This window comes from Prionailurus bengalensis, chromosome D2, assembly GCF_016509475.1.
Source record: "Prionailurus bengalensis isolate Pbe53 chromosome D2, Fcat_Pben_1.1_paternal_pri, whole genome shotgun sequence".
Classification (NCBI taxonomy): Eukaryota; Metazoa; Chordata; class Mammalia; order Carnivora; family Felidae; genus Prionailurus; species Prionailurus bengalensis.
Genome location: NC_057351.1, coordinates 71,590,196 through 71,602,868, shown reverse-complemented (window position 1 = coordinate 71,602,868; position 12,673 = coordinate 71,590,196). Strand labels below are relative to the sequence as shown.

The 12,673-nt window shown below is 37.4% G+C and overlaps 1 protein-coding gene across 1 annotated transcript in view; it reads right to left on the bottom strand.

Moving 5' to 3' along the window:
- Positions 1-12,673, bottom strand: part of ATRNL1 (attractin like 1) — a 782,697-nt gene that overhangs the window by 736,028 nt on the left and 33,996 nt on the right. Inside the window, exons 4-5 of the mRNA XM_043597648.1 lie at positions 8,463-8,591; positions 6,618-6,826 (exon numbers count right to left, since the gene is read on the bottom strand). Coding sequence (XP_043453583.1) covers positions 6,618-6,826; positions 8,463-8,591 — 338 coding nt within the window. The remainder of the gene's footprint in view (positions 1-6,617; positions 6,827-8,462; positions 8,592-12,673) is intronic.

Genomic DNA, 12,673 nt, shown 5'->3' with positions numbered 1-12,673 from the left:
CAAGAACCACATGCTCAAATTCAGTTGTTGTTAATATTTAAAATTACTTTTTATAAATCAAGTAAATTACATAACTTATTGTAGTACTAGTCTTCTAAAACATTCATACTTGAATGTCCACATATCATTAAACTAGCAAACTAATACATTTCTAATTCATTCATTCAGCCAACAACAAAAAACTTGAATGCCTACTACATGTCAACCTCTATAATATGTACTGGTGGACACGCAAAGGTGATCTAAACATAATCATTTTCCACTTCATGGAGCTTACACTCCAATAGGAAAGAAAATCAAAACATCACACAAACATAAATGAGATAAATACTATAAATTAAAAAGGTAGAGTTCTATGAAAACATATAACAGGAGTATCTGACCTGGTCTTAGAAGGTTAATGGGGTGAGGTGTTCTAGCATGAAGTTCTAAAATAAGAAAGGCCTTGAATACTAAGGGACAAAGAAGCATGAAAGAAACTGAAAGAAGTCCAAATAGAGTATGACTTTAAATAAAGAATCAGAGGCATTATAAAAAACTATCAAATTACATGATTTATATATTTAGATATTATCTTTTAATCAAAAATTTAAAGGCTTAAAACAACAAACTCCAATCCTTACATTAGAACTATGTCTGAACTGAACTGAAAAAGAATATTGAAAACATAAAGAATATCCTAAAAAACATTTAAAAGGCTGGAACAATAGGATTAAGGAGGACATTGTAGAATAGGAAAGGAACATCACAGGAACAATTTTTTTAAATTTTTTTTTGACGTTTATTTATTTTTGAGGGGCGCCTGGGTGGCTCAGTCGATTAAGCAGCTGACTTCGGCTCAGGTCATGATATCGCAGTCCGTGAGTTCGAGCCCCGTGTCGGGCTCTGTGCTGACAGCTCAGAGCCTGGAGCCTGTTTCAGATTCTGCGTCTCCCTCTCTCTGACCCTCCCCCATTCATGCTCTGTCTCTCTCTGTCTCAAAAATAAATAAACGTTAAAAAAATATTTATTTTTGAGAGGCAACAGAGACAGAGCATGAGCTGGAAAGAAGCAGAGAGAGAGGGAGGCAAAGAATCTGAAGCAGGCTCCAGGTTCTGAGCTGTCAGCACAGAACCGGACACAGGGCTCGAACCCACAAACCACAAGATCATGACCTGAGCTGAAGTCAGACGCTTAACCAACTGAGCCATCCAGGCACCCCAGTTGTTTTTTTTTTAATGCTTATTTATTTTTCAGAGAGAGTCCGCAGGGGTGCAGGGGAGAGGGAGGGACACAGAGTGCAGGGTGGGGACAGAGGATCTGAAGCGGGCTCCTACAGACAGCAAAGAGCCCAATGTGGGGCTCAAACTCACAAACCATGAGATCATGACCTGAGCCGAAGCTGAACACTCAAACGACTGAGCCACCCAGGCACCCTGGGAACAACTTTTAAATGGTTAAGTAATGGTCTTATATACAAAGATGGTGACCTATTTTTCATCTCTATAAAACAGGGGGAAAATGTCTTGCGTAGTGTATTAGGAAAAAAAGATGCTAAAGCCTGCGGATTTATCTTTTTAACCTGTCTACTCCCACCATCTATTCCACGTTGCAAAGCTTTTCTGAACACACATAAGAGAACAACTTAGCACACTCCTTGTCACTTATGGCAACAATCTACACTTAAAAACATTTTACTTGGGACTTTTTATTTGTTTGAGAGACTCCAATCATTTCAACCCCCCCCTTCCTGTTTGGGGAAATGTTTCATTGTGTGAATTTTGTTCAGACACAGGATCCCTTCACACTACACAAATCAGAAAAGTTAAATTCTCTATTTATGTATCTCCAGGTAGCCAAGGTATGAGTAAGACCCAGCATTAGCCAAACAGATGCTAATAAACAGGACTTGAAATCTTCACAAGTGATACAAAGATGTGAGAACAATTTAGAATTCTTTCTATCCATGCCTGAAGCATGTAGTGTCCACAGTAAGTATGCCAGTGGTGGTATCCCAGGGTCCAGTGGAGCGACAGGAATATCTTAAACTTTCCTGCAGCTTCAACTTTCAGGTAGCTGTGAACCTACCCACCTAGTCTTCCGCTGTACCTACCTCTTTCCAACCAAGGTTTTTCTAGCCTTTCATCCTTTTTCAGACCTATTCAGTATCCATCTGTATTAGTTAGGGCACAGAATAGGAAAACCAAAAATAAGTTGCTTAAATAAGCTGAAAGTTACGGGCACCTGGGTGACTCGTTCAGTTAAGCATCCACCTTCGGCTCAGGTCATGATCTCACGGTTTGTGGGTTCAGGCCCTGCATCGGACTCTGTGCTGACAGCTCAGAGCCTGGAGTCTGCTTCAGATTCTGTATCTCCCTTTCTCTCTGACCCTCCCCTGCTCACGCTCTGTGTATCTGTCTCTCTGTCTCTCAAAAATAAACATGAAAAGAAATTAAAAAAATAAAATAAAATAAGCTGAAAGTTAATTTCTCCCTCACGAAATACTCCAGAGGCAAATGGGCAAGTAATACTGGTTACTAAACTCATTGCCACCCACCACCGTTTGAAAAGACCTCAAAATCTAAAAGTTCCACACACACTTCCACTTCCGTCCTACTGACCTGAACTTAGTACAACAGCCATACTAGCTGCAAGGAAGGCTGAGAAATGTGGTAGCTGGAAGACCATGGGCTGAGCTAAAAACTTGGTGAATCCCATTACTAAAAAGAATGGAAGAATGAATTCTGGGAGACTTGGTCTCTGCCATAACTTTCCAGTAACTGCCTTTTCTACTGGAGTAAGCCAGAACTGTTTCTGCTTACAATCAAAGACTTCCAGTGATCCAGATTTTGTTTAATTTATGGAAAAGAGAGAAATCTGGAGCCACTCTAATGAGGGAGTTGATGGACTGGGGGGGGAGGGGGGGCTCAGGAACACCACACCTTGGAGACTGCCTTGAAAATTAACGTTCTACTGCATTCTCTACATATGAACATACACTCAATTTGTTGTATCATGATTTTGATGTCTTTTAAAAATTCCTCATTTGTCCCAATGTTTGGAAACCATCTTAAAAGAAAACTGCTTTTTAAAGTTGCCTTTTCCTCTACTGTGACTTAGTAAGACTTAAACATACATTTAATTAAGTGAAAATCGTCACAAAAGCAGGTGAGCCCTCAGAGGCCCCTACCCCTTAAGTAATCTATTTAATATGTACATATCACCTTTGACAACCATGTATTATGACAAAATTATGCAATACACCACAAACTTGTGTGCTCTTCAACATGCTACCTAGCATTTTCTATATTCTTCATTATTTGAGCTTTTGGTTTTTATAAGTGCCTTCTACAGGAAAGGGGGCGGGGCGGGGGGGGACAGTTGACACTGACAGCGCCATCTACTGTTAAAACAGACTCTGTGTAGGGGCACGTGGGTGGCTCAGTTGGTTAGGCGACCAACTTCAGCTCAGGTCATGATCTCACAGTTCATGAGTTCGAGCCCTGTGTCGGGCTCTGTGCTGCCAGCTCAGAGCCTGGAGCCTGCTTCAGATTCTGTGTCTCCCCCTCTCTCTACCCCTCCCCTGCTCACATTCTGTGTCACTCTGTCTCTCAATAATAAATAAATACGTTAAAAAATTAAAAAAAAAACAAAACAGACTCTATTTGGAAAAATTCCTCAAAAAGTAAAAAGATTATAGCAGATGATTAAGAAAGAAAGAAGAGAAAGTTAAGGGAAGGAAAAGTATGGTGACTGCTCAGCAGAAAAGTCTTAGGAGGTGCACATAAAAAACCAAGTTAGAAAATAAGGAGCCATGAAAACCAAGTGGGACAAGCACTAAAGAAATGTTAGGAAGATGGGGCGCCTGGGTGGCGCAGTCGGTTAAGCGCCCGACTTCAGCCAGGTCACGATCTCGCGGTCCGTGAGTTCGAGCCCCGCGTCGGGCTCTGGGCTGATGGCTCAGAGCCTGGAGCCTGTTTCAGATTCTGTGTCTCCCTCTCTCTCTGCCCCTCGCCCGTTCATGCTCTGTCTCTCTCTGTCCCAAAAATAAATAAACGTTGAAAAAAAAATTAAAAAAAAAAAAAAAAAGAAATGTTAGGAAGAGAATCAAAGACTTGACGTACGCTGGGCTTTCCCTCTGCATTTTTCCTCTTTATAAAATCTGTTTCTAAGCCAACATTTTTTTTTTTTTTGTATACTAGCACAGAACCGAATAGTAAAATTAACCAACATAAAAGGATAAAATGGGGGTAGCGATAATCTGTTATTTTTATCCCAAAGAATTCCAACTACAAATTACAAAAAACTGCCAGAGTTTGAATCTCACGGGTTGCCTCCTCAGCTCTCATTTTTAAATTTCACATTCTTTGATCATTTCCCAGATGTCCTGGAAACAAATCTCTCTCTCTCTCTCATTTTCCCCTCAACGATTCCTCCCCTTTCTATATTATCTGAAATAGAAACAATACTTTTCCCCAAACAGTTTCTGGTATTAATCGCAGATACTTTAAGCTATGCTTCCTTAAATACAGAATCAAGGATCAGGTCTGAAACTCAAAGGAACCAATCTGCACATCATCTGTCTTGAAAAAAGGCCAATATCGGGGCGGTTGGGTGGCTCAGTCGGTTGGGCGTCCGACTTTGGCTCAGGTCATGATCTCATAGTTTGTGAGTTCGAGCCCTGCGTCGGGCTCTGTGCTGACAGGCTGTAGCCTGGGGCCTGCTTTGGATTCTGTGTCTCCTACTCTCTTTGCTCCCCCACTCATGCTCTGTCTCTGTCTCAAAAATAAACATTTAAAAAATTTAGAAAAAAAAAAGAAAAAAAGCACAGTATCACTTTCACTAAGCACTCTACCCTCAAAACATTCACATCAGTTCAGAGATTGATTCACTATTAAGGACAGTGGTATCAAAATGTATCTGATTTCTGCAAATTTTATAATTATAAAAAAAGGCACATATAAAAACACATGTGTGTATGTGTATATACACACATACACTATTCATATTATAACTTTGCTTTAAAAGTGAAAATGCCCAGTATGTGCTACCCCATTTCATTTGCTCACAGACATATGTTAAGAGGCAGGGATGTTTTTTGACTTGAGGCACTACTGACAAGAATAATAATATGCGAAATGCCAACAAAAGCCAGAAAGTAAAAGATAACATTAGAACCAAATATTACACACCCCCAGAAAACATTTTAAAGGACTGATAAAAAAAAAGTAAAGAATAAAAAAAGGACAGAGATGTTCAGAGAATAGTGCACAAATGCATTCCTCTTTTGCTTTCAAAACTGTTGAAAGGAGATGGAGACTGACAGCAGCTGAAGGTCACTGTGACAAACCCTATGTGCCTAAGCTATTCTTATTCTAGATTTCTCAGGCCTTAATTTAAATATATTCCTGATGTACCATTCTCTCCACAGAAATGTACATTATTTTACTTTTGAGATTAAAAATTTTAAAAAATGGTGTACCAAGACCATTTTTAGGACAAGAAAGATCACAGATTATTAAAAGAGCCATTTAATAAAGTACATGCTCCATGATTACAGGACAGAGAGAAATCTGTATCTGTCACAATAATCAAATTCGATTCAATAAGAAATCACTGGTATTTTGTGCCAGAGTAATTTTTTTAATGAGATAACATAGGTTTAAGATGGGCATGATTTAATAAGAATTCCTCTAAATGAGGACTCAGAATACTCAGTAACATTTTTTGAAAAATTCATCTAAATACTGATGAATACAACTATATAAGGAGCACGTTCTCTCTGGCTTTTCACTTAGATCTGACAGGAATTGCTGCTACACCAGGCTGTAACAACACATGATCCCGTGACTGGATTACTTATTTGAGTCAAACTTATCTCAATCAACAGGATTAATATGCTGGAACAAAGTAAATACAATTAGTACAAAGTAGGTTCTGGACAGGTCAATGTATGGATAACTGGACGTATCTCTTCTTTTAATTTCACAATGACAAAATTTATGATTTTATACTCCAATATTTAAGTAAGCTAAAACACTTCAATGTAGTCTAAAATTAGTATTTACTCATAGCTATTTATAAAAACTATTTAGAAATTCTTCCCCCAGGAATCTTACTTTTACAATAAGTAGTTGAAACCCTTCATCTTCTTTTAAACACTTTTTAAAAATATCGTTCTTTTAGAAAAACAGCCACAAGAGGTCAGTCTTTCCTAAGAAATAAGTTAAGCCGTAATACCAGGCAAGATGCACAGGTTTGCAGTACACTGTGTTTACCCATCAGAAGTCAAATTTGAATGCCCACACATTATATGCAGTCAGGTCACCAAATCTTTCCGGATTCAACAAAAAATTACGGAAGATGGTACTGATCACACACCCACAATTTAAAAAGCTCGCCATGTATAACTTCATTTGATTCTCAAAACAGGGTGTAGACAAAATCTTTACCAATGCTACTTGTGAAGAAACAAACTCACTAAGAAGTTGATCGCTCATTTGAGAATTCTAAAAATAAATACGTGAGATCTGGGTGTGCCAACTACAACAAAACAAACAAATGTAAAATCTCTTTTCACCTTATTAGATAGATACGTGAGTCAATGTTTCAAAAGCCATCACACCACACATGCTTACCTTGCCAGCTATCATTGCAGACACACAGCTTTTCTCCTGTTAGGTCACAGTAACCATGATCCGGACTGCCGCAGTTGGCTTTACAGTAAGGAATGTCACAGGCTTCACCCTTCCAGTATTTGTCGCATTCACAGTACACTTGACTCGGAACAGAGACACTAGTGGTACACTTCCCGTGACCAGAGCAATTGTTAGGACAAGAATTGATTCTGTAAAATATAATTCATATATATTCAAATTCAAGGTAATTTAAATATAATTTTGGTTGATACTTTGTAAACTTTTTCCATTTAACGCAATTATGCTCTATTACTCTCTTTAATGCTCTATTGAACACAATTTCACCATGTGACTTCAGTTCTTTACTCTGTACCCTTTTATCCTTAATGCAATTCAGTTCATATTTCTTTGCAATTGGGGCGCCTGAGTGGCTCAGTCGGTTAAGCATCCGACCAGCTCAGGTCATGATCTCACAGTTCATGAATTCAAGCCCTCCATCAGCCTCTGTGCTGACAGCTCTCGGAGCCTGAAGCCTGCTTCGGATTCTGTGCCTCCCCCTCTCTCTGCCCCTCCCTGCTAGCATGCACTCACTCTCACTCTCTCTCTCTCTCAAAAAATAAATAATAAACATTTTTTGAAAATTTAAATATTTATTTGCAATTTGCATTAATTAATTCAATGAGTTTACTTTGCTACTAAGACTCCAAACTTCCAAGGACTACATACTCAACATTTGCAGAATCTATACAGTTCCAAGCGCAATGTTTTATAAAGTACTGAAATGTTTTGAATATACAATTTTACAGAAAAAATTAAATTCAGGAATACCTGAAACTACATGAAAAGCCAAGGTATAACCTGGTTATATAATAATATTTAAATAGCATGCTATCACCTATACACTGTCATAAAAAAAAAGGATGTTAATAAAATTTTATTTTCAAGCCCTTTAACCAATTATATCCTACTCTATATTTATTCTTCCTCGCATACATACTTGAGACAAATGAATCCTGCAACAACTTGCTGATTTTAAATGTTAACATTCTGAAGACATTTAGAGTATCTTATTCATGGTAAAATTCTCTGGCTATATTCTACATTCCTGAAGAAAAGGGGTTAAAAAGTCTATGAAGTTCCCCTATGGCCATTCCTGTGAAAGCATCTGGAAGCATCTCTGGCTCCTTCACTTCACCCCTGGGACTTCCAGATGTAAAAACTTATAAAGTGTCAGCCACATAATAGATTCTTAATACAAATTACTTTTCTATTTAAATGACGAGACAGTGGTATTATCCACTTACCTTAAGCCTCAATTTCCTCACACATAAAATGGGGAAAATACCCATTTCGCGGAATTGTTGTAAAGAGAATCAAAAAACATAATGTACATAAAGTATCCAGTACAGCCCTGGAAAGCAGAAGGGCTACACAAACTTAGTTTACAAACCCATCTTCGAATTAGCAGTAAAATTCCTTCAAGCACAGACATGGATGAAGACTCCCTCTAATCCCACACACCTACTGCTACAAGTAAAGTTACACTTGTTTGTAGTTGTTTACTTAATCATTTACCAACAATTTTAAATTTCATAAATAACTGTCAACCAAACTTACCACTGTAATGTCCTGAGACTCAGAAATTATCCTAATATGAGCTTAGACAGTACTTTGAGGCATATTAAGATTTTATGTCACTTAGGAAGAGATCTCGCAACTCTGAAATTTAACATACTAGCCTGCTCCTCATATAGAAGACATAATAAATTCATATAAACGCAATACATTATTGGAAGTTGAATTATAACAACCATTATGATATGAAATTTTTTAAAAAATACTTACGAATAAAAAATGTTGAAACCAGTTAGATTATATGCAGCATCACTAAAAAAATGTAACAGTGCATAGCCAGATGTTGTAACGACTTCAGGCACAGTTTCATTTCCCCTGATTTCAGGGACTATCAAACCACTGTAAGAGAGCAAAATTGAACGCTGTATATGTTAATATACATAGGGCTACTAACCACATAAAACTTACTCAAAAATATTCTTGTTATCACCACTAAATATCTATAACAGGATAAGCAACTAGAAGAAGGGTTAAGTCGAAAACAAGGTGCTATCTACTTTTCACCCATTTAGCCCTCCTACTGCTGCCAGTGAATGAACATTGCTTTCATAACATCATACTCCTTTTCTTCCTTCACACCATTTGGACGGCAATGGCCCATTGCTCCCTTTTATCCTGCTGTCCATCCAACTGTTACAGTACTAGAGGGTGGTCTCTTAACTCATGTATAAACCTTCACTTAATTCGCCTCTGCTTTTTCCCTCTGGTTGCAAATTCTGATGAAGCCAGAAGGAACACTCCACACTAGCTAAGTGATTACAATGACATTCTCATTAAACTTGTATACTTCCAGTATACTAATCTAGGTACTTTAGGTCATCTAAAAATACACACTATTTATATTTTTTCAAAATTTGCATACTTATCAAATTATATTAATATTCCAAAAGACACTTAAGCCCATATGCACACAAAAGAAAACAGTGGGGGCAGGGGAGGGGGGCGGTGCAGCAGATATAAATGTGTAAGAGTTCTGAGTTAGTAACCAGGTAGTAATTGGTACTTTTCCCTTTTTAAATCTCGTAGAAGAGGAAAAATTACATATCTTCATTTACTTACACCATGCTACCCTCTTAAATCTGTGAAAACATGCAATATGAGAAAAGAAGCTACTAACAACAAATGACACTACTCAAAAAAGCCCATTCTTTTAGGCACTGTTAAATTTATGTGTAGGCATCACCCAGGACCTGAACTACTCATTCAAATCATATTTGACAGAACAAAGTGATATAGAATAGTCAAATAATTTATTTTATATACTATCCAAGCAAACAAAAAGTAATCAAATCTTAATGCTTTTCTAATTATTACTGCATCTACTAACTAATGTTTATGAAGAAACAAAACCTTTTTAAAAGACTGTCAAGGGGCGCCTGGGTGGCTCAGTCGGTTAAGCGGCCGACTTCGGCTCAGGTCATGATCTCACGGTCTGTGAGTTCGAGCCCCGCGTAGGTCTCTGTGCTGACAGCTCAGAGCCTGGAGCCCGTTTCCGATTCTGCGTCTCCCTCTCTCTCTGCCCCTCCCCCGTTCATGCTCTGTCTCTCTCTGTCTCAAAAATAAATAAACGTTAAAAAAAAAATTTTTTTTTAATAAATAAAAAAATAAAAGACTGTCAAAAGATTTCAAATTCTATAATACCAGTCTTACATATATTTTTCAATATAGTGAGATTACATCAAAGTGAGTACATTACTAGAAATAATATTAACAAATATAATTAATCTCTCTGAAACAAGGAACAGAATTGTTTACTTGGTTAGTTATTTATAAGTACCGTTTTAAAAAAAGAATTATTTAAAGAATAAAAGTACTTTATATCAAGTCTTTATTTTTAAAAATAAACTGTAAAAAAGAGGGTTTCCACATCGTGCATGACACATCAGGCAATTTGGACCAAGTAACCCTCTCACTGAAGTCATCTAGAAAAATGACAACATACAAACAAAAATATGTTTGAAGGTACTGGAGAACTAAGAAGATGGTGAGCCCAGTTATCGGGGCCATTTCTCCTTAAGGGCATTTGCTGATTTCAAAGTCAGAGATGAGGTTTGAATGGCTAAAAAACTGGGTTGCTTTAGACAAATAAGAAAACAAAAAGTGGAACCCATGGTCCTTGCTCTGACCTGGGACCCCAAAGACTATGAGTAAAAGTGAACTAGTAAAAGATAGGCCCTCCAGGGCCTGCCAGTGTTCCCATGCACACTCTACAGGAATATATTATCTTTCTAGGCCCCAAATTATTACTACATATGATTTTACAAACATGACATCCAGTGCACAATAAAAAAATAACACTTCTCTATTACAATCCACTCTCCACATTCTAAAAAGTCTTGCCTATAGAATAAAGTGCAGTTTCCTTAGTGTGGTATACAAAAAAGCACTACAGTGATTAAGGGATTATAAAACCTGAGTTTATATTCTGACTATATTACTTACTAGCTAGGCAACTTTGAGGCACGCAGTGAATCTCTTTGTGCCTCAATTCCGCATTTATAAATGGAGAACTTATAAACTCCATGGCAATAATAATCCCTAACTAAAGGGTTATTATGAGGATTAAATGAGTAAATATATACAAAGAACTCTTGCATACTGCCTGGCACATGGTAAGCATTCAGTAGATGTACCAATTACTGTTCATTGGGTAATCTGGCTCCTACCAATCCCTTCTCATGATCAAATTACTCATAACTACTTATATTAGCCCAAAATACAATGCTCTTTAATAAGTCTATGCCTTTGTACGTGTTTTTCTCTACCAAGAACGTCCTATCATACCCCCATACTTTGCCTACCATTCTTGTACTCATGATGAAATTCACCATGAAGAATTAGTTACTTCTTCTAAAATCATACAGCACTCTTTTCATAACCTGATTATAATGCTCTTTGTGTCGGTAAAAAAAAAAAAAATCTGTGTGCATGCCACCACCAGTGCCTAACCGCTGTGTACTGATGTAGCCTCCAAATCCTTGGAATTTCCCATGTAATAGGAGCAGTTCTGTTATGCATGGGGAACTCTGCTCATTTATGCTAATGAGTGACTCAGGATGGGAGCTGGCCACACCATAAAGACTAACCATGCAATTAAAGTGTTGGGGCCTTGAGCCACAATACATCAATCAAACTTCCAGAGAGAGGAGGGGGACTAGAGACACAGTTCGACCCTGTGGCCAATGATTCAATCAATCATGCCTGCATAATGAAACCCCAACAAAAACTCTGGATACCTGTAGCTCAGGTGATCTTCCTGGGTAGTGATGGGAAGGGAACATATCCCAAAGATAAAGTTGTGTTTATGATCCTCTCAGACCTCATTCAATATATCTCTTCATTTGGCTGGTCCTGATTTTTATCCTTTATCATAAAACTATAATAGATACAGTGTTTTCCTGAGTTCTGTGAGTCATTCTACTGAATTATTGAACCTGAAGAAGTGATGGGCACCCTTAAGTCTGTAGCCAGCTAGTCAGAAGTGCGCATGACCTGGGGACCTCTGAACCTGCAGCTGGTATCTCAACTAAGGACAGTTCTATGAAGGGCTATGCACTCAATCTATGAGATCTGGCCCAACTCCAGGTACCTGGTATGTGAAGTCACTGCAATAGCCTAATCTTAATCCTTACTATATCCTCCAGGCTTATGATAGTCTCTGGAATTAAGTTATCAAATGTTTATTGAATAATATATACTTATAAAATTAGAATAATTCAAACACTTAGACTCTGTGTTTACAGGCTTTTAGGTCAGGAGATGGTCATGTTCTAATCCTGGCTCCACCATCTATTAGAAGTAAAACAACTTCTCTGAGTCTCACTTTTCTCAACTATAAAATGGGGATATTAGTACCTCTTCCACAGATCCTTGTGAGAATTTGATGACATTTAAACTGCCTAGTACATTGATTAGCATCAAGTGGATACTCAATAAACATCTTGCAACATCTTTCAATCTCCTTCAAGATAGCCAATAGGAACACTTGCCAATGAAAAGTCAATGGCTCCATCTTCAAAGTCATAGAGTAAATCCCAACCTGCTAATTAGCTTACAAAAGTTTCCTTTAGTATCAAAAAAACATTGGTAAGAGTGTTAATGGATCACTGTCAATTAATGCAAAGTCATTATAACTACTAGGAAAACAAACAGAAAGGCACACATCTAAATGATGGTCACTCTACAATGACATAAAAATAATGATAGCTAACTAAAACCTAAATTTATAAAAATTAATGTATTAACCCAGAATCTTATCTAATTGTTACAATAAATTATCCTACAATAGAATTACTCACATGACTACTCCATTTTCTTTTTTTATGTATCTCTTTCTCTTTATTGGAGAAACTGTGTATCAAATGAATGGTTGTTTTGTTTTTTTTTTTTAATATAATTTATGGTCAAATTGGCTTCCATTC